Below are 26,746 nucleotides of genomic sequence, written 5' to 3'. Positions count from 1 at the left end.
GCTGTGGGAATGTGGACACAAGCCCTCCTTTCTCTGGATTTCTATTTCCTCATCTGTGAAGGAACAACTGGGTCACTGCTCAAAGATGAAAATCATCGGGTCTCTCAAGGATGGGTTACATTAGGTCCTGGGACAAAGGGGTCCAGTCCCTCTAAGTTTGGGTGACAAGCAAGCTGTACTGAGCCACGTGGGGCAGCCTGTGCTCCCTACACCACTGGGCTTTGGGCTTGAGCAGAGGAGCGCCCCGGAACCCTAGGTGGGAGACAGGAACAAGTGACAAAGGTTTACTTATGGGACACAGACCAATTTCTCTCTTTCAACCTCCAGACTTCTTGCCAAAGGTTTTTATTGGGCTTTTCATTTGCATGTCATTTTTTGGTTCAGTTTTTGTGTTCATCCAGGCTTCAGCCTCCATGAAAGCTGAAGGGCAAGGACGCTGGCCAGCCAAGTGCACCTCCACTTAGAGCTCCTTGTCCCAAGGCCACGGCCCGCCTCCACCCTCTCTGTCTCTCGAATACAGTTTCCCATCAGCTCAGGCTCAGCAGCAGCCCAGAAAGATCTTACTAGCTGCACACAGGGGGGTTCGGGCTGTGCTTCAAGGCTGTAGAAAAGTCTCCTGGAGCCGGGATGGAATCCAGCCCAAGTAAAGAGGGCAGATGAGCGGGGGCCAGGGGCTGGAGGCTGGCACGTCACTTACAGGTGGCATAGTAGAGCACACGCCCATTGATGTAGTCTCGGATCTGCTCCACATGCTTCTCCAGCCCCGTCAGGTCTGACGAGCGGAGCTTGATGGTCTGGCTCCCCCGAAGCAGCTCGGACTCCATGTCTGAGGGCAGATGGAGGGCAAGGCGGGTGGGTGGAGGAGCTGGTGAGACACCCAGAGCCTCCCCACCCTTCCTTCTTCTCCCACCCACCCAGAGGCAGCACCTGCAGGAGAAATCACCTGCTTGGGGGGGAGAGGGGGCAGCTGGACACTGAGGCAGCTCTTGGCTCTCCACCCCTATGCCACTCTTACAGAAACCAGACCCAGGAAGCCCCTACCCTTCCCTCTGCTCTATGCTCTCTCAGTTGTCCTAGACTGACGAAGCAAACCACTAGCATCAAGATTAGCAACCTATGACTGCTAGACTCAGCTGCCGTCCCACCAGGGATCCTCCAGCAGGCACCACGACCACAGAGCCAGCTGGAGCACCAGAATTCCCCTGCACTTTCCCTTCCCTAATTACCCCTCCAGATAAATCTAGTCCCCCCCGCCCCCACTCTGGTCCATTCCGTATGCCACCACTAGATTATGCACGGGGGATGTGGGGGACTCCAAAGTGACTGAGTGCAGCCGGACCCTCCTGTCAGCCTAGGCGAGAGGCCTCTCTGCCACACTCACGGGGACTGGTACCAGCCTCAGCCCGAACTCCCCCAGGAATAGGGAGGGAGTGTGCGGCCTCACAAGGCTCCAACTTTAGGCAGCTCTAGCTGCTCAGAGTCTCATGAAGCCAGAATCTGACCACTTCCGCTTCCACTCAGTTGTCTCAGGTCCGTCTCCTAGGAGTAAATGGGGAATATAGCTCTTCTGTCTCCCACGTGGAAGTCTTAGAGATGTCTGAGGCCACACCTTCTCAGATGAAATCTCCCTAGTTCCTTCACCCATTCTTCACCTGATGTCACTACGAAGTCTCTCGACCTCCCAGCCCTGGTGGCGCTCCCCCGATAGGCACAGACTTATCAGTGCCCCCGCTAAACACCACCCGCCAGGTGAGATCCCACAGGCACTGGGAACAGTGGTGCTGCTGGCCAGACATTCAGCCCCTGGCCATCAGTCCGGGCCTGCAGGCTGATCAAATATTGAAATTTTCACAGCTACTGTTGTGTTCCCTGGTCCCCATCCCCAGGACCCCCAACCCCCACACATGGTCTTCCCCAAAATCCTACAATGAAAGGTAAACTCCTGCCAACAGGTAAATGCCTGTTCCATTGCTAGAATCTGAGCCTTTTCTGATTCATAAGCCTGTGACACACCAGTTACTAAAGATTTCACAAGCTTTGTATGTGTCTGCCCTTTGGGCGGTAGCAAGACACCCCCAACTTCCATGGAGCTTAAAATCACTCGGAACCCCTGGGTTTTTTCCAGGTGACTAACAATTCATATTTCCTTCTCACTCACCAATTTTGAAACGTTTTATCATTTGAGCGCTTATAAAATGTTTTCAGGTACGTGAGCCACTAAGAAGCCATGCCTCACCCGAGCTGTACTTGTGAGCCTGGGCCCAAATAAGGCCAGAGTGGAAGGTAACACTTCTCTTTCATGTTACCCTGCTCAGTTCAGTGCATCCTCTCAGCCTTCTGAGATAGCCTTAGAATGACTGGTTCTCTTACCTAAAGGATTAACGACCTGTTGTCCACAGGTTTGATAAACAAATTCTTTATCTTCGCATAAAACACTGATGGACGAGGGCAGGGCGGGCACTGATGCAAGCCTCGGCAACCCCGTCAGGCTCAGCAGCTCACCCTTCTGGGACGGCTGGCCACAGCCTCCAGCCTACCTCGTCAACTCACCCACCCAACCTTCCCCAGGGTGTCCACCTGCCGGCCAAACAGATTCTTGTCTGTTTTCTCTGAAATTCAGAGAAATTCTGTTTGTGGCATTCGCTGGGCACACCAGGGCAGTGACCTGTCATCACATCTTAGAGACTGAGCCCAGTTCCTGGAAATCCCTGCTCTCACATTGGAAGAACCTCAGAACGCTTTTGACAACAATTTTTTATTGTCTCTGCTGTATTCAAAACCTTTGGATGGTTCTCTGCTCTCTCCCCTCTCGTGCTGGCCCTGAGGCCAGCCCTGTGGAGCCGGCCACACTGACCCCATGCTGCTTCTCTCCCAACCATTCTGACCCTCTTCACCCCTCCTCTCCTGCTGGGTGCTCCTGCCCCTCAGCCCTACAACATGTCTTGTTGCGTCCCCCTCACCCTGTCTTAAAGTCCCTACTTTTCCTCACAGCCTCCCCCAGGCCTACGTCAAGTCTTATTTCTTCTGAATATTACTTTCACCGAGCATTTCTCTTGGACAGAAACGTCCGTCCACAGAATGCTTATCATGCGGGCTCCCGTCACAGACCCCCTTGTGCTGCTGGGTAGTTCCAGGCATCTTGCAGGGGACCAGGAAAATGGCCCCATCTAGACCGCAAGCTCCTGAGGGCAGCACGAATCTTACGAGCATCTCCTCAGTCCCCACAGCCCCATCATCGTGCCTCCTACTCCCTGGGCACTTGGGGAAGCCCCACTGCTCTCGCCCCCTCAGCACGGCCAGCTCTGACAAGGCCGGGCCTCAGAAGCCCTGGGCTGGGACCTGCCTCCCGGGATGCCAGGAGTCCAAGCCCCAGCAGCGTCCCTTCACCTTTCATCCTGTCCATCATCTCCATGGTCTCCCCAAACAGCTCCTCAGCCTCCGTCTTGACGCTCAGGATCCGGCTGCCCTGCGCCCCCAGCGTGGGGCTTCGACCCAACTGGTCCTTCAACTCAGCATATTTTTGCTTTAGTCTGTCAAATCCCTGAAAAACGGAAAACCATCTCAGGGCCATAAACAGCAGCACCCAAAGTCCTAAAGACCTTTGGCTAAAGCACTCTACAGCACTCAAATCTACATGACGGGGTGGCTCTGGCCTGTGAAAACCCCGAGACCCCACGCCGTATCTTACTTCATCTGCACGTCCGTCCCTCCATCTGCTCCTGTCCTTTCCCACCCAGCGCCGGGCACCTAGTGGTCACTCAGCAGTGTACTCGGCAGCCAGGTCGCTACTGGCACTGACCATGAATGCCGAAGTTCCTGGTACACTGGAGACCTAGAGGAGGGCCCTCTGATCGCCTCTCTGACACAATTCTGACAATGGTGGGGCCCAGGTTAGGTTAAGTCATGACTGCCTCTGGGCTGGGAAGCCACGGCAGGGGACAGGCTCTGGACTGGATGTCAAGGGACCTGCTTTGTAGGTGAGTTTGGGGGCAGACAACGTGACCCCTCCCTCTGTAAACAGAGAGGGACTGGACTAGATCATTTGCAACACCACTGAACTGACTCCCCAGAGGTGGCCCGAGGTGGGGTCCAGATGCCAGGCCAGGTCAGGGTGAGTCCTGAAGCCCTTTCTGATGATTCTAGAATAACATGGTCCAATGGCTTTTGAGCCCAGTGTCTCAGATAGCATACTGCTGCTCAGGACCCTCACCCTCGCTGGTTCTGCCCAGGATGACCTCCACCCGCCCTCACCTCCTGGGCGCTCAGTGCCCGCTGCTCAGCACCCTCCGTGAGCTGCTGGGCCCTCGCTGCCTTCTCCCGCTGCTGCCTGGCCCTGCGGCTGAGCTCCTCCATCCGTGCCCGGAAGTCTCCCAGCTGCGACGTCATTCTAGCCACCAGTCCTTCGGCCGGCCCCAGGACCTGCTGAACCTTGGTGGGGAGAGAGACCTGGCTTGTGGCAGATCTCCTAAGCAGGGGTCTTGTCCTTCTCTGGCCCAGCTCATCGGGTGGCAAAAACTCTCTCCAAGCAGGATACCACTATTGTCCCCTTGCTGATCCCCTCTCTCTCTGTCCCCTGGCATCCAGGCAGCCCCCTCCCTCCCAGCTCAGCCAATCCTTACACACACACACACACACACACACACACACACACACACACACCCCGCTGCAGCCCAGAGCCCACCCATGGCCTTTTCCATCAAGCCTCACAACCAGAAAACCAAGGGCTCAAAGCCACACCCATAGGCCCATAGCTCATAGTCTTCCCTCTTTAGGTCCCCTTCCAGGTCACTTTCTGGCATTTTCTGTATCTTGGGCCTGAATCTGTCTGCTCATCCCCAAATCCAGTGGAAGGAAGCCACACCCCCTCACCTCCGCAACCCTCTCCTGAATAAGCCGAAGGGAACGGCTGGTGCCTTGCATGGTGTCCTGAGCTTCCTGGAGTGCCACCGTGCCCTGCCGGAGGTTCCCCACCACATCCTCCACCTGGCCTTCCACCGCGTGGGCTCGGCTCCTGTGGCAGCAGGGGGAGGGGAGCGGAGATGAGGGAATGAGAGACCAGTGAATGAAGAGATGTGCGGCTCCACTCACCAATGAGCTCAAGAGACTATCCTTCCCAGCCAAGACTAAAAAGGGAGCCCTAACACAGTAGATTTTCCATCCCAGGATCTCACCAAGCAGACCTGGGCAGTGGGAGCGTTATGTCAGAGACACCCTTTGGTGTCACCAATATGGAAGACAGGGTGACCCTGGACACCGTTTCTCACTTCACCACCCCCACCATGGTAAGCAACCCTCCTGTCCCCCAGCCCTCCACACCCCTCTGACGTTACAGATTCTTTACCCTCTGCCAGCAACCCAAGGAGTTGGGGAGCAAAACCCCAGTCCAGCCCCGGGCAGGGAGAAACACAGGCCCAGGGCCCCGGGCCATACCTGGCCTGCTCGGCCTTCATCTGGAGCCTCTGGGCCCGAGCAATGTCCTGCTTGGTCTGAGACAGCACCAGGTCCACGTTGGGTAGCCTGGCGGCAATGGCCTGGATCTCATTCATCTTGCGCAGGACCGTGGCCGAGTCTGTGGGTAGCCACAGAGCCAACACGGCCTCGCTGACCTCCTGGATGGTGGCCGCATCAGTGTCCGAGTCTGGAAGACAGCCGTCCATCAGATCCCGGAGCCTCGCCACCTCCCCAAAGATCAGAGGCTTCTCCGAGCTGAGCAGCTCCATGGGAAGCACCTGCGTGCCTCTCTGCCCCCGGCCACCCGAGGAGCCGCTGCACCCTTGCAGGGACACTCAGGGGCCTGTTCTCAGAACTTTCTGGAACGCTGTGGAGGCGGCGGGGGTTGGGGGGGGAGGGTCTGTGGGCACAGCTGTGGCAGCTAAGTGTCTGACGCCACAGGAAACTGCTGGCTGGAGAGAAGGAGGAGCTGCCAGGCAGCTGGGACTGAACAATGCCTACAGCGCAAACAGCAGCAGCCCTACGCTGGGGAGAGCGGCCAGAGCCGAACTGCTTCCTTGGCAAGAAGACTCCTTCCACACACCCCTCCCCAGGCCAGTGTGCTCCTTTTTGCAAAGGCAGAGAAAGAACACCAGGTCTTTGCTCCAGTGTCACCTCTCAGAGAGGCCAAGCCTGGCCACGCGATCTAGAATCACAGCCTTCCCCATGCCGATACCCCTTACTCTCCTGTCTTCTCCCTAGCAGTTGTCGCCTCCCACATGCCGAACCCTTGCTCGCATATCTGTCTGTTACCCCGCCAGAAGCCCTGTGATGGCAGGGACTGGGTGTCCTCCATATCCTCGGCCCCGGCCTCAGTGCCTGACCCTCAGAGGCACTTGGTGTTTGTAGAGCGAATGAATGATTCAAAGACCTCCACACCCAGGCTTCCCCTCTACTCTTCAAGCAAACTGGCTTCAGGTCAAATGGCTCCTCTGAGCTCACTTTTCAGACCTATGAAATGGGTAATGGTCCTCAACCCGAAAGGACAAGATCAAACAACCGGTCAGCAAGGATTTTATAAGCCAAATCTGGCTCAGAGAGCAAGGTCAGAAGTACAGATGTGGCATCTCCTCCCTATCTCTCCCGTTCACTTTTACAGATCAAGGGACTGATGTGGTAGGGGAAGGGGGCACCTGACCAACTGGATGGTTTGTCCTGGGACTTGAGGCCAGCACGCGGGGAACTGAGACTGAAAATCAAAACAGACTCAATCCCTGTCCTCACAGAGCTCAAAACAGACAGGCACATAACCAAAGACGGCCAGCCTGAGTGCCAACGGCGAGCACAGGGGCTCAGAGGACTACTAGAGGGGTGCCCTAACCCAGTCTGATGGGAGGGTTGGGGGGGTTTCTGGAGAATGGGTCATCTAGAAGATTCTTAGAGGGGGAATAGGACTTAGGCAGGTCTGGAGAAGTGAGGCAGGGAAGCAATCCAGAGAGAGGGAAAACTTAAGCAAAAATTGTGTGTGTGTGTGTGTGTGTGTATCCATCTAATAGTATAATCATCTAGAGTGTGGACAGCAGAGTGAGAAGACTCCTACCCGTATTCCCTCCAAGCTGGATGCCCTTCGGCAGGTTCCTTAACCTCCCTGTGCCTGAAGCCCTCCTCTGCAAAGTGGTAGGCAACCAGGACTACGTCATGTAATACCCGTAAAGCACTTAGAGTGGTGCTGGGCACTTAGGGAGAACTCAATGAGCCTGAGTGATGATTCTGTGAACTCCATTTGAGGACCTGGGAAAGACCACGTGTCCTCCTTCCCCCACAGTCCTCCCACATATACCCCCACACTGACCCTGTGCACGGCAGCATCTGGTTAGTACCTGTGCCCCTGAACAGTTCTCTGCACACCAAAACCCACTGCCGTGGAGACTGCCGGAACTGTCCTGGGCCCTTCACAGGCATCAGGCCTCTCTCAGACCCTGCTCCTTCTCCCTGACCCTGGCCCCGTCAAAGGACATGACCTGAGACACACGTATAGTTTAGAGGACAAGAGGGACTCCCCGCCGATCCACGTGAGCCCAGAGACTTCCTAACCTGCCTCCCACCCCCTGATCAACGATGATGCCATTCAGCATCACTAGGCTCTGCATCGGGGAGGATTTCCTTATCTGCGAGTCCAAGCCCCAGACTTGGGCCTGTCCCTTCATCCTTGTTTCTGGAGCACCATCTCCCTGCATCCAGTCTCCCCCATTCTGGGGCTCACCGGGAGGCTGACTCCAGCCTGGCCTTGGACAAGCCACTGCTGCAGACCCTCCCCACCCCTCTCCAACCTGCCCCCCACACCCAGGCAGGAGCTGGGGCTTGCTGGGAGCAAAGGCACCACAATGGTAGCAAGAAGAGCCCTGTTGTCACACCAAGGCCTCGGCTCCTAGGAACTGGGCTCCTGGCCAAGTAAATTCCCGGGCAGGGACCAGAAATCTAATAATATCAGCTCATATTCCTGAGGAAACTTTAATTTTTCAAAACACACTTTACATCAGTTACTAGGTCCCCAGAAGAACCGTGAAATACTACCATCCCAGTTTGCAGAAGCGAAAGATGAGGCCAAGAGGAAAGCAACCCACCCTGAGTCCTGTCCAGGGAGCTTTCCGCTCCTGGGCCAGCAAGAGAGGGGATCTGCTTCATTCATCCCTTCAACAAGATGGGGTGCTTTTCTGTGTCTGGCTTATGCTGGGTGCCAGGGACACAGTGAACCAGGCAGACAGCCATCCCTTTCCCCTTGGACTTTAGAATCTAGTGCAGAGACTAATGATACACTTGTACACAAACCAATTCAACAACCACAGGCTTGGAGCAGCGTGACGAAGGTTAGACCATGCGGGTCAGATGCTGGGAGGGCGGAGGGGAGGAGGAGGACCAGATGGGGTGGTCGGGAAAGGCCTCTCTGGGGAGATGGCCTTCCAATGGAGCCATGAGGGTAAGAAATCAGCATCCTTGGAACGAGGATTCCAGGCCGAGAAAGTACGCGTCCTGTCTCTGAGGCTGGTAAGAGTCAGCTCGGTCAAGAATGGGCCGGAAGACACAAGGCCACACCCAGGAGGGGCACAGAGGCCACAGTAACTCCACGAATGAGGGAAAGGCAAGGAGGGGTTCGGGATGAGGAACGAGAACACCTGAAGGGCTCTGGCAGCCAACCAGGGGAGCGGGCGGTGGCGGGGGGGGCGGTGCTGGCCAGGTGGCCTGGAGGCGACGGGAGGAGGCAGCGAGCTCAATGGAGGGACCGGAGGGTCCAGCACCAGGCAGGAGTCCAGACATCAGGCCAAAGGAGGGTAAGGGCCAGGCTCACCTGACAGGAAGTCCCGGACCTGCTGGATGAGGAGCCGCAGGCGCCTGACGTCCTCCTCCATCTGGGAGCGGCTGGCGCTGACCTGGGTCTCCAGGTGCTGAGCGTCTGACTGCACCTTCGAGGCAGCTATCTCAGTGGCCTTGATCTGCCAGCACACGCCATAGGTCAGCCGCGGTCAAGGCCCCGAAAGCGCCTCCCGGCAGCCCTCAGGGATTCTGTGGACACCCGCTACCCGCGATCTACCTGGGAAACACTGGGCGCTAACCTGGTTTGGCTCTGGAAGCAATGATGTGGAGTCAGGTTCAAAAGCCCAAATCACTGGCCCCCCTCCTCGACCTCTCACTTGCTGTGGGGCCTCAGACAAGTTACTTAACCTCTCTGGACTTCAGTCTCCTGACTTGTGAAATAAAAACTGACTTGCCCTGGGGGCTCTATCGCCTTAACCTTGACCGACGTGTGCCTGCCCTGCCGTGGCTTCACCCACCATGCGCCGGGTCTGCTGGAGCTGGGCGTTGAAACCCTGCAGTTGCTGGGCCACCTGCCCCGCCATCCGGAAGGCCCCACCCGCTCTGGGGAGGGCACCTCTGCAGTGAGGGCCACATGCTGTGCCATTGTCTTGAGGACACAGCTCTCCAGGGCACGCTCCTGGGGTACAGGCCGCCTGCCTGGAGCCCCCGCAGAGCTGTGGAGAGAAGGCGGCGTCAAAGAGGGTACCCAAGGCTCTTCAACAACCACTTCCAGCCCACACCCAGGGAACAAACAGCCAGACGTCTCCATGGCAACCAGGCACCAAAAAACGTGTTTCCTTAGCAACCACTGAGCACACCGTGAGGGGCCAAAGATCAGGATGGGTGGGGGCGTGGGGCAGGTTCACACTGCCCCAGGAAGAGGCACGGCAGCAGCTGACTTGTGACAAGCTGGAGCAGGGAGACCAGGACGTGGGGTTCCACGCTTTGAGTCACCTTGTTGATGGTGGGTGTCAGATCAGGCAAGGAAGCCATCTCCAGCCTCAGGGCCACAAGTTGGGAACCGCTGACTCCGGCTCCTCCTCCCAACTGACCCTCCAGCCTCTCTGCCTCTCTCCAGCTGTCCCTGAGCTGTAAGAGCAGCTGGAAGCTGTCGGAGACCTGCTGGTCAGCCTGGGAGGACCGCTGGTAGGCTGCACTCAGCATCCGGAAGGCCCCTGGAGGAAGACAAGAAGGGAACTGAGCCGCCCTGGCCCCCCAGGCCTGGAGATGGAGAAGCAGCAGGTGCAGGGCTGAGGCGGGGCTCAGCCTCCCGGGCACCTGGGCAGCCCTCCTCACCCAAAGGATTCGCGCCGCTTATCCTCTCAAACTGGTCCTTCTTGCTCTGATAAGTAATAAGGAGACGATTGAAGCTTCTGTCCAGATTCTTCACGTCTTCTGAGAGGGACAAGGCCTCCTCTTCTCGAGATAGATCAGGCTGCAGGCCCTGGAGAGTCTGCCTGTGATAGGAGAAGAGATTTCACGAAAATTTGGGAGAGGGGCTGCTTCCCCAGAACCTGCCAGCCCCTGGAGAAAGCTCTCTGAGTCAGGAAAGAGAGAAGTCTTCAGCAAAGGCCACAGAGCGTAGACTCCACAGGCTGAGGAGGATTCTGCCAGACAAAGGCCAAGAGAGCTGGCCCAGGTTCCCTCCAGCCCTCGGTGGGCAGATCACAAAAACCTCTCCCTCCCTGACTTGTGTGACTCGACCATCCCGAGCCTGCCGCACCTTCCCAGAGCTGGCTTCCATGAGCCCCTCCTCCTTGAGTCGCTGCAGCCTGACATCGGCTTTCCCCCCATACCACCTGCTTGCCAGGCTCCTAGGTCTCTCCTCTGCAGCCCACACCTCCCCATGAGCACCCACAGCTGTTGGGGGGCTCTCCACCCAAACGGGGTCAGGATCCACCAGCCCTGGCCCACAACCATTCAGTTCTCCTCTCTCCCCATCCCCTTTGCTGGTCTACCAACCGCCAACTCCCTCCCACAAGCTTTGCATTCTTTATCCACAGGCTTTGCTCTGGCACAGAATGTCCCTCCATGGACACCCTTCCATGCCTGCTTTTTCAGCCTACCAAACACCAACTCAGTTCTAAGACTTAGGTCAATCCCACACCTGGATGGTTCTGGGCACTGAAAAATCAGCTAATGTGTGGGGAATGCAAACTAATTATAGAAACTTCCAGAACCAAACCTAAGAAGGCGCCTCTGCTGGTAGGAAGGAGGCGTGGGTGGGACCGCTCCCATTCCAAAGGCAAATACAAGTTATTTTTAGAGCCCCTGCCTCTCAGATGCCCTACGCCAGGGTGACTAATCCCAAGCTGACTCTCTCCCACGGGCAGCACCGGGCACTTGAAAGAACACTGGGGCTCCCGCCTGCACTCCGAGTCTCAGCTCTGCCCCTTAGTGACCGAGTGACTGTCCCACACCTGTCTGTGCCTGTTTCCCCACCCGCAAAACGGAAGTAATGACACCCAGCACACCAACCTCACAGGACTGCTGTGATAGTTCAAAGAGAGCGTGCATGTGACAATGTTCTGTAAACCGTAAAGGGCTATGCCAGGGAATGAAGGACCAGTATGCACCACTTATGTGAACCCGCATGACGGAATTCTTCTGGATGCTGGGCAGGGAAGGGGAAATTTACCTGATAGAGAAAATGGTGTTGGCCACCTGGGACACCTCCTGCTCGGTGACCGAGGGACGGGAGAGGATGGCTTGGATCCGCTCCATCTGGCTCTTCGCATCCGTGATCCAGGAGGTGAGGCCAAGATCCTCCAGGCCCTGCCCCGGCCACAGGCCGGCGGTGGCATTGCGGATGCCACTGAGGCGCAGGGCCTGGCCCCGGAGGTTGGCATCGTAGATCTGGAAGCAAGGGTGGCAGACCACGCACACCGGGTAGCGGTCACAGTAGCCTCGCTGGCACTGGTCACAGCGGGGTCCAGTCAAGCCAGGGCGGCAGAGGCAGCGGCCCGAGGCCTTATCACAGCCTGGGCCCTCGGTTCCCCGGAAGTCACAGTCACAGGCTAAAGCGGGTAAAGATGGTGGTCAGGGTGGGGGGGTCAGGAGCCAAAGGCATGTGGTGGGGAGAGCCTGAAGCAAGGTCTGACCTCAGGGCCCATCGACAGGACTTGGAACAGCAGACAGTCAAGGCCAGAGCAAAATCACGGCAAAGGCAGCAATGAAAGCATGCCCTCACTTAGCACCTACTGTGTGCCAGGCACCGCCCTCAGCTAGACACCCGCCCGCTCGCACAGCCGCTCTGTGACAGTCAACCACGCTCCTTCCCCAACACGTGTAGACGGCAACAGGCACAGGGATATTAAGTGCTACGGACCCTCAGGAACCCGAGGCCATGGGGACAGCTGCTGGCCCCAGCCACTTGGCAAGACAGAGGCCACGCTAATACCAGACCGGGTCTGCACGCTCCAGGTCCCACGCTCCTGCGGCTGCTTGTCAAACAGACTCTGGGGAACCACACCTCTCCCCTCAGGACTCACTTTCTCCATCTAGGAGGAAACTCCTCCCCTCTCTGCTGCTGCCCCAGAGATGGCTTCTGGGAAGTGCTCTCTCAGGGAAACAGGGAGTAAAGCCACCCCCCACCCTCCAGTCAGGAGGACAGGGTTTGGCCTGACGCCAGGGGGCCCTAAGGCTGGCTGGAGCAGTGGCGGGGAGCACACGCTCTCAGGGGGCTGCCAGGGCCCACCCCACACACTCCAATACAGGATGTCCTCCCATACCACAGACCCTGCCACACGCGCTCTACGCACTGCCCACCCACGCGCTCGCCCCCCGAGCCCCCGCGTCCCCCCACTCAGTAAGGCACCCACCACGGCACATTGTGCCAGCATCTCCGTACGTCCGGTCGGGACACTGGCGTATGGCTGCAGCGCTGCACGTCAGGCCACCAAACCCTTCTCGACAGGGGCACTGCCCTGTGAACTGTGGGGGAAAGCACCGTGAGGGAGCATCCCTTGCAGGCCCGGCCGTGTCCTGGTATCGGGGCCTGGGTCCCAGATCCCTGGTCAGCACACAGGGTCCAGGACGCGCTGACCGCCCTCAGAGAAGGTGTGCCCCCAAAACAAGGACACCTATTCAGGGATGGGCTGGGATGTCAAAGCCCCGAATGGCTCGAGGAAGGCTCAGACCCACACCAGGAGGGAAATCCAGTGGCCTCCCCAAGGAGAATGGGGCAGAAGCAGCCCAGTCTGACTCTGGGCAGCATGCACGGGAGACAGAGGCAGGTGGGCAGGCCCCCTTTCCCATGGAGGGACCTAGGGGACCACCCCCTCTTGTACCTGGTTGCACTGGGGGCTGAGGGAGTTGTGAGGGTCACAGGCACACGGCTCACAGCCCCGACCGCTGGCCAGCTTCCAGTGGTAGGGAGCACACTGGTCACATTTGGGGCCCACCACGTGGGGCAGACACAGGCACTGCCCACTCTCCTCATCGCATGGCATGTCCCGACGAGACCCCAGGACGCTGCAGTCACAGCCTGCAGGACAGAGGGTTACTCAGCTCACAAGACCACCAAAGCATACCCCTAGGGGACACACATCAGGGAGAGGACCCAGCCTGGAAAGAACCAGGCAGGGTTGTTCTTTCCAGATAACCTGACTGACTCAGGAGGCCTGCCTGGCACCTGACCACCAGCCCTCCCTCCCTCCCTCCAGCTGACTCAGTGCCACCTTCCAAACCGGTCCTGCGCTGCCACCTGCTGGACGTCCAGGACACGGCACCCAGCCCCCAGCATACAGCCTTGTGAGCTAAGACTGGTGGCTGGGGGCCCACCTCACCCTCCCCTTGCTATCGAAGGCTGGGTCCCCCTACTCACGGTGACAGCCCTGCGGGTTGGCATAGGTGAGTCCTGTAAATCCTGGCTTGCACAGGTCACAACGCTCCCCCTGCACATGCTCCTTGCACACGCACTGCCCGGTCCCTGGGTCACAGGGAGCTCCCGGCACCGCCCCATCGGGGTCACACTCACAGGCTGAGAGACAAAAGCAGCCACCACAGTGAACATAAAGAGGAAAAGCAGAATGTGAAGAGCAGACTGTAGAAGCCAAACTACCTGATTCAGATCTTTATTGCACCACTTACAAGCTTACAACCTTGGTCAGGTTACTTAACGCCTCTGGGCCTCAGTTACCACATCTCTAAAATGGGCACAATGATACAACTCTCAGAGATTCCCTCTGAGGAATAAATGAGTAAATGAAAAGCAGGTAGAACAGTGTTTGGCGCATGTTAAATACTATTGAAGTTCTTTCCCAAATGACTGCTGTGTGCCAAGCGCTGAGCTGGGCACGCTTGCCTGTTGCTCTGTGTAACCCTTATGACAGCCCGGAAAGGTGGGGACAAGTCACACAGCAAGTAACTGAGGGAAACAGAAGTCAGCCTGCCTTTCTCACTCTTTCCATACCCCGGCGACGGCAATGGAAGCGAGCCAGCGCTCTTCCTCCCCCACACCCAGACCTCTTGCAGGCCTTTCAAAATGCAGATTCTTCTTCTATCAAAAAAGTCCTTTGTGATTAACCTCGCCTCATTCCGATCAGTTCGGTCTATTCTGCTCTCTGTGTGAACACACCGGCCTTGTGGACATGCTAAGTCACTCCTGGCTGTTCCACGTTCCTTCGGGAAACATTTCTTCAGCATCCGCTATGTGACTGTCATGGTGCTAGAGCCTGAGGATAGAGGACGTAATCCCTGCCTCAGAGGAGTTCTCAATATTGGGGGGAGGTGGGGAGAAAACTACAGAGCAAACCACACTACCGTACGGCAAAAGCAGTCACATAAATGCGGACAAAGGGCTTCGTCTGCCTTTGTCGTATGTGGTTTCCATTGCCAAACAGTGTGTGTGTTTCCTGACAGCAGGAACTATCTCTTCTATTTACTTTTGTCTCTCCTATGTCCAAGATAAGAGCTACCTAATTATCAACGGACTGACTGACTGACGACCCAGAGAGGCTAAGTGATTTGCTTAGAAGTGCGCAGCTAGGTCAAAACAACTGTCCCCAAGTCCTGACAAACAAGCAAGGCTTCTTGCTTCCTGAGGGCTCATGTGTTCCCAGGGAGAGTGTGGATGGACAATACCTGGGTCCCCAGAGCCCCAACTCACGGATGCAGGCCTCCTGAATGGGCGCGCCAGGACGCCGGTTGCGGAAATAGTGCAGCTGACAACGCTCGCAGTTCTTGCCCTCAGTGTGGTCCCGGCAGTTGTCACACACACCTCCATGTGTCCCCTGGCTCGCGGCAAACACAGCTGGGTCGAAGTGACAGGTCTCCGAGTGCCCGTTGCAGTCACACCCTGAAAAAGGAGATTTCCGGGGCTGACGCACAGAGCAGCTCTGCTTCCGTCCACAAAGCACGTTCCGCACTAATTCTGCAAGATGTTCAGGTCTAGAAAATGGGGAAACTGAGGCCTAGGGAGGCTTGTGTAACTCATTTAAGATTATATGCCCAGTAAAAAAGCAGACTAGAGTAAAAACCCAGGCCTCCTAACTCCCAGTGTGGGGACTAACCCAAGAATAACACCCAGGTGGGGCCAAAAAGGGAGCTCTTTGAATGATTCATCCCAACCCCCAACCACAACTGCCACCACGGATCTCCTGCTGGGTCACAGCCTCTCTCTGGGCTAGGGACCCTTATTTCTCCCAATTGAGCAGAGAAAGGCCCTGACTCCAGGAGGCCCTCTGAAGTAAGGAACCAGATATGTCCTACACAGGCCAAGGCAAGTGGAGGGGACAGAAGAGGGAGGATCTGGGGATACCATGAAGGCCGTGTGGCATCGGGAGCACGGACCAGCCGTGGTCCCTCTGGGCCTGGCTGAGAAGAAGGTTTGGGGAGGCAGAGAGTGGCTGCAACCCAAACTCTCCATCCCCACAGAAGAAGGAGAGCTTCCCTACAGGCGTGTGATCAAGGTTAGATTTAAATAGTAAAGAACAGTTTCTCCCAGTGTCCGGGTGAGATCACTGAGGCCCAGAGGGGCCAGCACCCGCCCCCCAGCCACTACAGGGGCAGGGGTGAGTCCGGGACCCTACGCTGGCATTCATGGGGGTCCTGGTCATCTGCGGGTCTCCAGGGCTGATCGTTGTAGAAGGGTGCACAGCGTTCGCAGTTGGGGCCGGCAGTGTTGTGCTGGCAGACACAGACATCATGGACCTGGGAAAGGGGCCACCAGTTAGCAAGAATCATTCTCAAAGGAATGTCCCAGCCATGGGACATGGGAATGTCCCAACCAGCTCCCCTCCCCCTCTACCCCCCACCACTCAGGGTCCAGACTCCCCACCTCCTCCAGTCTTCACTCAGCTCCAAGAACACTCCCAGCTGCCTTCCTGTGTGCTGTTGTGTATGTGTGGCTGTGTGTGTGTGTGCACACATATGTACATGCATGTGCCTGCCCTTGTACTTTAACTAGGCTTTTTTTTTTTTTTAAGATTTTATTTATTTATTTGACAGACAGAGATCACAAGTAGGCAGAGAGGCAGGCAGAGAGAGAGGAGGAAGCAGGCTCCATGCTGAGCAGAGAGCCCGATGCGGCGCTCGATCCCAGGACCCTGGGATCATGACCTGAGCCGAAGGCAGAGGCTCAACCCACTGAGCCACCCAGGTGCCCCTCTAACTAGGCTTTTTAAAGCTCATTCCTGGGGCACCTGGAGAGTGCAGTCAGTTGAGCCTCTGACTCTTGGTTTTGGCTCAGGTCCTGATCTCAAGGTCGTGGGATCAGCTCCACATTGGGCTCCGCACTCCGGGCGGAGTCTGCCTGGGAATCTCTCCCCTTCTCCCTCTGCCCCTCCCCCTGTGCTCATTCTCTCTCTCTCTCTCAAATAAATAAATACATCTTTAAAAAAATAACTAAACAAAAGCTCACTCCTTGCCTTTGGACGTCCCCCTGATGCCCAGTCCAAAGCAGCACCTGGAAGGTGCCCAGACACCCTTATTGGCAAACTCTGATTCCAGAACTTTGTGGGCCCTCTGGAGATTTATGTTCTAACAATCTTTGACCACGGCTGCTTGGCTAATGGGTCTGTTATGATCAATTGTTACTAGACTCATTAAGATATAAAGACAGAACAGCTATTACGTGCTCACTGTCTTCTGAATTAAGCCCAACACCCTCAGCCTGGCAGGAAGGACTTGGATGGCGTCTGCCCCATCGTCACTTGCCCTTGGAACAGCAGGGCCGAGTTGCACCTCCAGCTGTACCCCGCGCAAGCCATGTTTCCCCACCTCTTGGCCTTTACTGATGTTTTTCTTCCCACCCGAAATTCCCTTCTTCCTCCCCTCACCAGTGAGATCCTGCCAGCTGGAAGGGCACCTTCTCTACCGGGCCTCCCTGGTTCCTCCACTTCCGTGGATCTCAACCCTGGATGTAACTCCAGAGTCATAGGGGAAGCTTTTGAAAAAATACCATTGTCAGGCCCAATTCAGATCCACATCTCAGGGACAAGGCCCAGACATCCGAACACTTTAAAGCGGTGATTCAAGGGATGGGGGTGCGGCCAGATTCGAGAGCCCCTGGGGCTGGGCGTGCCCCGTCCCGCCTCCTGCAGCCCCCGGGACACTGTATTCCTCCTCCGTCAGCACTGAGTCCTCTGCCGCCTGTGTTCTGCTCCTTCCTCTCCAGGCCCTAACGGATGACACATTCCTGGAGCTAGTCCCCTTCTGGCCTCCTCTGCAGCCCTGAGCAGGGGCTGGCCCAGCCATGGGAAGGACGAAGTTGCCCAGGGCTCCCAGCACCTGTGTTTCCCTCGCAGGCCATTTTACTATGACTGCCTTGTGCCCCACTACCCCCCAGTGCAAATGAGCTCTCCATCTTAACTGAAGAACGAAGACCCATGCTCCAGAAAAGCGAAAAGACAGCTTCCTCTGCCTTGGGGCCCAAGGTTCTCTCCCCTCTCCTGACGGTTCTCACATTTCCTTTCCTAGCAAAAGCACCAGGGTTGCTGGTGAAGCTAGAGCTTCCCTTCCCATCGCCACCGCATCTGAGTCAGCGGCTCTGGGGTAGACTTAGCAAGATGGGAGACTCTTCTCTCACCCAGCCCCGGACCTCGCCACTAGGTGGGACTAGAGTCCCCAAATCAGTGCCTCTCCACCCTGGCAGCACTGAGAATCCCCTGGAAGCTTTAAAAAACAATAAAAAATAATAATAATAATAAAAAGGAATATCTAAGGACAGAGGCTCCCCAGGAAATTATAGCGTGTAGCCAGGACTAAGCAGCATCCCCTTAAGCTCCCCACGAGACCCACAGATGTGTTTACAGGTGACTGAAAATCAAACCGTCCCAAGCCAGACGGAAGGCTTTGGAAAAGCTACAAAACTCTGCTCTTTGAAGGAATCATTACTTAGACTCTTTTCCACTCTCACTAAAATGTTAAAGACCCACGTCTTAAATTGAGCACCCTCCCCCCTTTTATAGGGGCCCCCAGAATGTCCACTGTGGTTTGGCTCTCTTCCCTCAGCCCTTCCCATCAGGGGCTATCACCTGCTCTGCAGCGGAGGGGCCAGAGGAGGCTCCAGGCTGAGGGGCGCAGCGGTCGGCGTGGCCATGGCAGAAGCAGCTGCCTAGCAGACGCAGCTGGGACACGGCGTAGTAGGCGCTGGGGGGATAGTAGCCTCTCTGGGGCACAGGGGCCAGCCTGGTGAAGTTGACTCTCAAGTTGGTGATCTCCCCCAGCTCTGAGAGGGGGCAAACAGTGGAGGGGGAGGGGGTTGGGCAAGGGAAAGTAAAGAAAGGAAGTTAGATGCAAAATCAAGTCTCCTAGGGCAGGATGGATAAGGAAAGGAATTCTGATTTCACGGCCCCATCTGCTCAATGGAATAAGCCGGGTGAGTATTACATCCAACCATGTGACAGAAATAAGAAAGACCAGGGAATTTCTGCGATCCAAGGTCCAACCAACCAACCGTTTCAAGTCCCAAGTTTCAAGTTTTGCTCCCTACCCTTAGTCCCACCACAAGCAGGAGGAGTAATCACACTGACCTTGAATTTTTTGACTCTGAGTGGCTGGAATCCCAGATGCTAAATCCATAATGTTAAGTTGAACCTACAGAGAAAGGGGGAGGGAAGATCTGGGGAAGAGGTAACCTTGGGATACCCCAAGCTCAGAGAGAGGCTCCCTTCCCACCAATACTCCATCCCTGTCTCATGGCTCAAAGATCCTTCTCGCCTGGAACCCTGAACAGACCATGGATGTGAGGCCTGCCGAGTACCCTGAGGGAATGAGATGGTCACTGGGCCCTAAATATGTGTGTGTGTGCATGTGTGCATGCACACAAGTGTAGATAACTTCTCTCCACTGGAAAAAAGGGATATCCCAAGAATTTCCTGATTTCCTTGGGTCAGAAATAATAGTAAGATGTACAGTGTACACATGAGGGTCTAGGGGATACTAATTTTGCAAACACCTCGGATGAATGAGAAGGCCCAGGGCCCAAGGATTCATGGATGTGGTCACCACCACTCTCCAGACAACCCCGAATTCCATGATGCTTTCCCTTTTTCATAAAAACAGCTCATTCTGTGGGACTCCAGAGTCTTCATGACAGCCCTCCACGAATCAGGAAAAAGTCCTGTGGAGTCTGGAGTCTAGGGAATGTGGTTAGTTAACATGGGTGTGGGCTTTAACTCAGGAGGCACCGTCCACAGGGAGCTGAGCACTGGGTACAGGGAGAGAGCCTGAACCAGAGAAGGCAGGACAGAACCTGCAGCCTCCCTCAGGGGCTGGGGAGGGGAAAGGCAGCTAGGAAAGAATCCTACCCCAGGTGCGAGGCGTCAGGGAGAGATTTCTGAGCTGCTTCTAGAGGCAAGTTCTCTCTTTCTCACTCGGGGCTTAAGTTCCAGTGACCCGGACCTATGGCTTGTACCTGAATTTCCCCAAGGGCCAGATGGAGGGATTAAACTGAGAAAGCGCCTTCTTATGTTCAGCCCTATCCAGGTGAAATCAGAGCTCGAACTCAATTTGGGTAATTTGCTCACCTGAATCTAACTAACCATCTCAAAGTCCTCCCACTGCAGCAGAATGGATTTTACCCTTTCCACGATGGGCCGTGCCAAGGAGCTGGGGGCAGCGGCTAAGGAAGAGGGCAGGGTTGGGTGACGCAGTGCCCTCGACATGTTTTTGAAATATTCCTCCTGAGCACCAAAGGGGACAAACAGCAAATATTCTGGGAGTGGCCAGGAAACACAGGAGACAGCAAGGCGCCCCGAGGGGCCGTCTCTTCTCCAGGGGCTGGGGGACTGTGGGAGCAACGTGGTGTCTGGGACACCCCCACCCCCTCCACACACACAACCATGTGCCTGTTTTTCAGAGTCCTCTCTACCTACCTTCCCCCCATCTGGGCGCCCGCTGGGCCTCTGGGGCAGGGACTGGCACCGGACATCGTGCCAGCTCTGGGGTTGGCCCTGGCGGACCCGGGGGAAGGTGGAGGTGCAGTCGGCCGCCAGGTACTGGTACACCTTCCAGGTGTTTCCGAAGTCCGAGGAGCGCTCGATCAGCATCCCAGCGGGCATGGGCCCCTGCGGAGACAAAGACCAGGTAGGGGCCTTGCGGACTGGCCGGAAGGGGCCACCAGAGAGACACGTCACCAAAACGGGCAGGGAAATGCACAGGTGGTTCCCCCAAAAGAATCACAGTGAGGGAGGGAGAAGGGACGCGAGAGGGGCAAGTGGGTTTCAGGGCGTCTGGGTCCAATTCTCCTGACAAACACTGGCCCCCTCTGATTTCCCCCATGGGAACCGTGGACACCAAGAGAAAGGTGATCTACACTCCACAAGAATGTGATCCTTGCTCAGCCCACCACCCAGTGGTCAGGCCAGAAAATTATCCCACAGCCAAATGTCCGGGCCCTCCAACCCTCTCTGCCCATCTCAACTGACAGGGTTTCCTAGCTGACTGTCTGGCCCCCCGCCCCCCTGGGTCTGCATTACCTAAAGATGAAGGACAAGCCTCTCAACAAGACGCATGGGGTCCTTCCTCCCCCGGGGGAGACCACCCATGTCTTGGGCTCTCAATGCTGTCTCTACGTTGATGGCTCCCAGGTTCGGAAACCCAGCCTCCAAACAGATCCCACACCAGGCCCTGTCTCCAGCTTCACGGCCCATCCCCCTCACCTCTCTCTGGCAGGTGCCCCCCCAACCTCCCTGGTGTTCACTCTCACCTTGGTCACACCCACCGCCACACACCACATGGACGGCGTCACCCCTCTGAGAAAAAACCTAGACCAGCTTCCCACTGCTCTCCTTTCTCTAGCTTTATTGAGAGAGTATTGACATATATGTAAGTTTCAGAGGTACAGTGTGATGATTTGCTCCATGTACATACTGCAAAATGATTATTGTCATAGTTACACATCCATCCCCTCTCGTAATTCCCATTTTGGCTGTGTGATGCTAACATGTAAGATTTCCAGTTTTCTAAGACACTGTTCAGTACAGTCCCCACGCTATACACTAGATCTCCAGGACTTACTCATGTTACAGCTGGCAGTTCGTACCCTTTGACCAACATCTCCCCATCCCCTGCCCCCTGCCCCCCAGCCCCTGGCACCCACCCTTCTAGTCTCTGTGTGGGTTCAGTTTCTTTAGATCCCACATATAAGTGAGAACACCTAATGTTTGTCTTTCTTTGACTTATTTCTCTTAGCAGGATACCCTCAAAGTCCACGTATGTTGCCACAGAAGCCAGGATTTCCTTCTTTTTTATAGTTGACTATCCCATTGTGGACAGACGTATGGATAGGGCTTACATTTTCTTTGTCCGTTCATCTGCTGGTGGACACTTAGCTTGTTGCCATGTCTTGGGCTATTGTGAATGGTGTGACAATAAACAGGAGGGTACAGATACCTCCTCGAGACAGGGATTTCATTTCCTTCTGACATATACCCAGGTGGAATTGTCAGATTATAGGTTTGTGGAGAAACCTCTGTATTATTTCATTATTTTCATTGGTGGCTACATCAATTTACGTTCCCACCCATAGTACGCAAGGGCTCCTTTTTCCCCACATCCTCACCAACACATACTTGTGTCTTTTGGATCGTAACCATTCTAACAAGGATGAGGTGATAGACCCATGCAGTTTTTGATTTGCATTTTTCTGATGATTAATGGTGTTGAGCATCTTTTCATCGGCCTGCTGGCCATCGGTATGCCTTCTTAGGCGAGATGTCTATTCAAATCCCCTGCCCGTTCTTGAATAAGTCTGAACTCCTGACCAGGTCCTGTGCTATGTGGGCCTGTCTCCCCAGCAAACCTCAGGCCCTTTGCACCTCCACCTTTCCAAGCCCTCAGCTGCACCATGCTCCTTCCCTCCTCAGAGACTTCATTCAGGTTGTTTCTTCTGCCTGGAATGCTCTTCCCCCTTATGGGCTCCTTCTCATTTTCTGTTCTCAGCTTAAATGTCGCCTCCTCCCAAGATTTTTCATACCGACCTAGCACACATTCTTCTGCCCACACTCTGCCCACCTTACCCCATTCCAGCATTTTGTTTGTTTCCTTCATAAATGTCACCACAATTTGCAATCATCTGGCTTGCTGCTTCTGATTCCTCTCCCCCTAGACCAGGATTTCCCAGCCTTTGGCTCTGTCAATATTTGGGGCTGGCTAATTCCTGTGGGGCCGTCCCAATCATCACAGGACAATTAGCAGCAACCCTGACCTCTACACAGGAGATGTCAATAGCATACCCATAGTTGTGACAACCAAGAATATTTCCAGAAATTGCCAAATACCCTGTTTGAGAGCCACTATAGTAAATCACAGGTCCCCCTGTCTGTCTTGCTCCAGGTGCACCCCAACATCTGGCACACACGAGGCACTCAGTCATACATTGAATGAAGGCACGAAGCTTTAGCCCACTTCCCTCCTCCCCATTTATGTCTGTAAACTCATCTCTCACCAGCCTGCAGCTTTCCACGTCCCTACTTCTCACCACCATATACACATTTCCTCCTCCAGACCCTATATATGCATTCCTTTGACCAAGCCCACCCCCCCTACCATTACATACCTTCTTGCCTCTTACTTCTCCCCTCCAGGTCTTTGCTCTTTATGGGTGGTCCTCTTTTGCCAAGAATGAACTTCACCCTTTGCCTGACTATCAGTGTCCTACAAAGGCTCACCTTTTCCTGGGCATTCTGCGACTCCCCCCGCTAAAGACAGACCAAGTTGGACACCCCTCTGTGTTCCCAGCACCATTTCCTACCAATATCAGAGCACCTGTCATACTTCCTCATCAGTCCTGTCTTCCCAATATAAACTAGAGCAATGTGAGAACCATGACTTAGCTTTGTTCTTCTTTCCACCCCTGGCATCTGTCCCCCGACCTAACATACAACCAGTGCTCAGTGTATGCGTAGCAAGAACGGACAAGTAAATGAATGAGTGAGTAATGCACACACAGTGTAACTAACAATATCCATCCAGATGAATGCTGCCCTTCAAAGGTGTCCCCTTTAGACATGGCATTTATTCAAGTGATACTCCCATTTCTCAAAATACTTTTGACCTTTTCTTGAAGAGAGGATCTCAGCACTAACTTTCGGAGCCAAGGAAGAAATCAGATCCTATTGCTTTTTATGCACAGCTCATTTTAGCTCCTGAAAATGATATCACCCTTTGTGCTCACCCAATCTTATTAACTGAGCTTGATCCTTAAAGATTTGACTATTTCTGGAGAAAGAATAAAATCAAATCTTCTCAAAAAAGAAGGGGGGGGCTATGACAAATGAACAAAAATGTTCCCTCCCAAAGGAGTATCTCCGGAGGTTGGTCTAAAAGCAGAATCCGAAAGTTACTCTGAGATGTGACAGCAGTGAATGGCCCACCAAGGGTGCTGCTCCCAAAGCACATCTTTCACAAGGATGGGCCAGTCATTGGCTGTTTGTTAAACTCAATCTCATCAGCAAAAGCATTAAACATACCAAGAATATATGTATACGACTGCATGATAACTGACCAGGCCCAGTGGAACTCGTACTTGGCAGAGCTGAATGAATCAGATGGGCTGAGGATGGAGGATACAGAGAGGGAACAGATCCATAACCATGGCACGGCCAGGACAGGAGGCCTGGAGGTGCCACTGTGCTCCCAGCAGTGGGCCTCTTCTGTCACCTCGACCCAGACTCAGGGTTAAGTGTCCCCTCAGCCTGGAGAAGTGGAGCCCACCTCCTCATCACCCAAGCCTGGGGAGACAAGGACACTGTGCTCTCCCTAAGCCTAAGCCCACATGCCCCAGGGTCCCCCCTCTCCTACCCACTGCCATCCCCAGGAAGCAAACCTTAAAATCCATCATGATGTCTTGAAGCTGGAACCTCCTGTCCAGGTCCAACTGCAGAGAGACAGGGTTCACATCTGGAAGGACCAAAAGTAGAAACTTTAGACCAGAGAAATTCTACCTTCCCAGCCCAAAAAAGGCTCTGGACTCTACTAGCTCTGGGAAGTCAGAAATGCTAACATCCATCCTCTGGTTTCCCTCTCGAGAGGAGTGGTACCAACGTGTTCCTCCCTGTATTTCCTACTCAAGATCCCACCTGTCCTTGGCCAAATTTCCTTCCCATCATCTCTTGATGACCCTAACACACTAAAGGATTTCAACGTGTCTGTTCTATAAGCTCAACTCCTACAACAAGCTCACTGCAACTAAGTGGGGGGAAATAAAGGCATTCTTCACTCTTCTTACCCTTTCCTCAACTTCTAGCAAATTCTTCTACCTACAACATCTGAGAGACCTCAAATATAGAGGCAGAAGGTCTGTCAACCACACATGTCCTACCACCGTAAGAAATGTCTGGGACACCCAAAAGGGCTCCCGGGTACCCCCCAACCACCTCCCACACTGTGGGACCTCCCACAAGTTTAGGCCCCTGGAGGTGGCCAGAGCTCACCATTCTGTGACTGCCACCAGCGCATGGGGCCAGAGGACGAAACCACATTCTCCACTCGGTGACCGTTGTAATTATGAGGCAACCTAGAGTCACACTTGCAGCATTTCATCTGCCACTGTGGGAGAGGGAGTCGACAGAGTCTTGTAAGAGGGGTCCAGACAGGAATCCCCCCTGCATCCTGAGAGCCTAGAACTTCCCCTACGTGAAAATCCGACCCCCAGGGATCCACAGGTTTCATTCACACCATTGGAAGGATTAGCATCTTAAAACAAGGCTACTGGTCATCTTTGAATATAATTCTTTTGTGTCCCTCCTAACATATAGATAAGTGAATAATGAATAGGCATTATTGTCAGGAAAGAGGTGTTGGGTGGCAGAAAAACATTGGTACCAAACATTGCCTCAAAGAGAAACTTGAGGGGTGCCTGGGCCTGGGTGGCTCAGTCAGTTAAGAATCTGACTCTTGGGGGTGCCTGGGTGGTTCAGTGGGTTAAAGCCTCTGCCTTCAGCTCAAGTCATGATCTCAGAGTCCTGGGATCGAGCCCCACATCGAGCTCTCTGCTCAGCAGGGAGTCTGCTTCCCTTCCTCTCTCTCTGCCTGCCTCTCTGCCTACCTGTGATCTCTGTCTGTCAAATAAATAAATTCTTAAAAAAAAAAAAAAAAAAGAATCTGACCCTTGGTTTTGGCTCAGGTCATGATCTCAGGGTTGGGAGATCAAGCCCCACATCAGGCTCCACACTCAGCACAGAGTCTGCTTGGTAGTCTCTCTCTCCCTCTCCTTCTGCCCCTCCCCTCGCTTGCTCTCGCTCTCTAAACGAACAAACAAATAAATGAATAAACAAAATCTTTTAAAAAAGAGAAACCTGAAAAGGGTATCAAGAGCCAAAAGAAGAAAAGATGAGGAACTCACTTTAATTTAGCATCTGCTGTGTGCTAGGTAAATGTTAGAGAGCTTTGTATTTCATCTCACCTCATCCTGGCCACTCCAGGATAAACTGAGCTTCTGAGCATCAAGGAGATGGGGCACAGAAAAAAAAAGACAAGAGAATTTGGGGTTCCAGTTCTAGCTCTGTGTTACCCCATTTTCTAGGCTCAGTTTTCTCCTCTGTAGATTAGGTGGAGGTTGGACTAGAGTCATTCATTCAAACATTCGACAAATATTTGTGGAGTGTGTACTATGTGCCAGGCCCTGCTCTGGGCTCCGGAGTTATAACAGAGAACAAAATAAAGACCCTGCCTTTAGGGAGTCAACATTACAGTAACATCTGGATGATCTCAAAGGCCTTCCAGCACCAATGTCTGGGACTTGAGGACGCTTCCCAGGTTTAGCATTCCCTACCCACAGGAAAGAATCTGAGGATCCTCCACCAAATGAAACTTTGTGGTTAAGGAGTCCCAAGGCCAGGAATGCATGGGACAGAGGAAATCTGCAGCCCTGGGGCTGATAGCAAGAGTTCCTTCACGAAGATCAAGGCCAGGGTAGGCAGCCGAAAAGGAAACAACCTCACTGGGGAGCTCCCCCCAAAACCACAGCTCCCCTGCCCATGCCCTGGAGTGAGACAAGAGACAGAACTGAACCCCATGGTCCCCACACCAGGCAGAGATCCCCAAGCAAAAGAACAGTGCCTCAGTACATGGCCCTTGTTCTCTTAGTTTGTATGTGTGTGTGCCCACACCCCCCACAGGGACGGCATGACCTTGCCTCAGCTCCCCCATGCAACACAAACAAATTCTGTTTTCTCTGAGTTACCATGCTACCAGATCTTGTGCCCAGAGTCAAGAACACTGTTCAGAGGGCTCCACAGTCCCCCGCAAGTAGAAGCCTGGACAAGAACCTCACTGGCCCCCGGCTCCTTCAGGGTGGGGACAACCGTACTCCAAATACCCAAGCCTCTGCCTCCCTCTAAGGCCTCCACTCACCAGAACCAGGGGAGAGCTCGGCCTCTCCAAGGCCTTCCAGCTCCTGAACCTCTGCCCTGTCCCGGGAAGGTGATAAGCTAGTAAGGCTTATGTCTTAGAAAGGGTAGTGTCTGCGGAACTGATCAACAGACAGGTTTGTCCCAAAGGGATTGAGTTGGTATGC

General features: G+C 54.7%; 1 protein-coding gene across 2 annotated transcripts in view; it reads right to left on the bottom strand.

Moving 5' to 3' along the window:
* Nucleotides 1-343: 343 nt before the first annotated feature.
* LOC111162354 (laminin subunit beta 3) overlaps nucleotides 344-26,746 on the bottom strand; it is a 40,727-nt gene continuing 14,324 nt past the window's right edge. For both annotated transcript variants that reach the window (XM_022526716.1, XM_022526715.1), the window contains exons 5-24: nucleotides 24,663-24,777; nucleotides 24,056-24,129; nucleotides 20,103-20,294; nucleotides 18,759-18,822; nucleotides 18,261-18,454; nucleotides 15,816-15,936; nucleotides 14,894-15,082; nucleotides 13,610-13,765; nucleotides 13,074-13,270; nucleotides 12,606-12,717; nucleotides 11,423-11,801; nucleotides 10,081-10,241; nucleotides 9,739-9,959; nucleotides 9,261-9,458; nucleotides 8,777-8,921; nucleotides 5,431-5,638; nucleotides 4,870-5,011; nucleotides 4,252-4,428; nucleotides 3,388-3,541; nucleotides 344-826 (exon numbers count right to left, since the gene is read on the bottom strand). In XM_022526716.1, coding sequence (XP_022382424.1) covers nucleotides 690-826; nucleotides 3,388-3,541; nucleotides 4,252-4,428; nucleotides 4,870-5,011; nucleotides 5,431-5,638; nucleotides 8,777-8,921; nucleotides 9,261-9,458; nucleotides 9,739-9,959; nucleotides 10,081-10,241; nucleotides 11,423-11,801; nucleotides 12,606-12,717; nucleotides 13,074-13,270; nucleotides 13,610-13,765; nucleotides 14,894-15,082; nucleotides 15,816-15,936; nucleotides 18,261-18,454; nucleotides 18,759-18,822; nucleotides 20,103-20,294; nucleotides 24,056-24,129; nucleotides 24,663-24,777 — 3,336 coding nt within the window. In that variant the 3' untranslated portion in view covers nucleotides 344-689. The remainder of the gene's footprint in view (nucleotides 827-3,387; nucleotides 3,542-4,251; nucleotides 4,429-4,869; nucleotides 5,012-5,430; nucleotides 5,639-8,776; nucleotides 8,922-9,260; nucleotides 9,459-9,738; nucleotides 9,960-10,080; nucleotides 10,242-11,422; nucleotides 11,802-12,605; nucleotides 12,718-13,073; nucleotides 13,271-13,609; nucleotides 13,766-14,893; nucleotides 15,083-15,815; nucleotides 15,937-18,260; nucleotides 18,455-18,758; nucleotides 18,823-20,102; nucleotides 20,295-24,055; nucleotides 24,130-24,662; nucleotides 24,778-26,746) is intronic.

This window comes from Enhydra lutris, unplaced genomic scaffold (assembly GCF_002288905.1).
Source record: "Enhydra lutris kenyoni isolate GAN:26980312 unplaced genomic scaffold, ASM228890v2 scaffoldscaffold91, whole genome shotgun sequence".
Taxonomy (NCBI): domain Eukaryota; kingdom Metazoa; phylum Chordata; class Mammalia; order Carnivora; family Mustelidae; genus Enhydra; species Enhydra lutris.
Note: the sequence above shows the minus strand (reverse complement) of the source record. Positions and strands in the feature narration are given on the sequence as shown.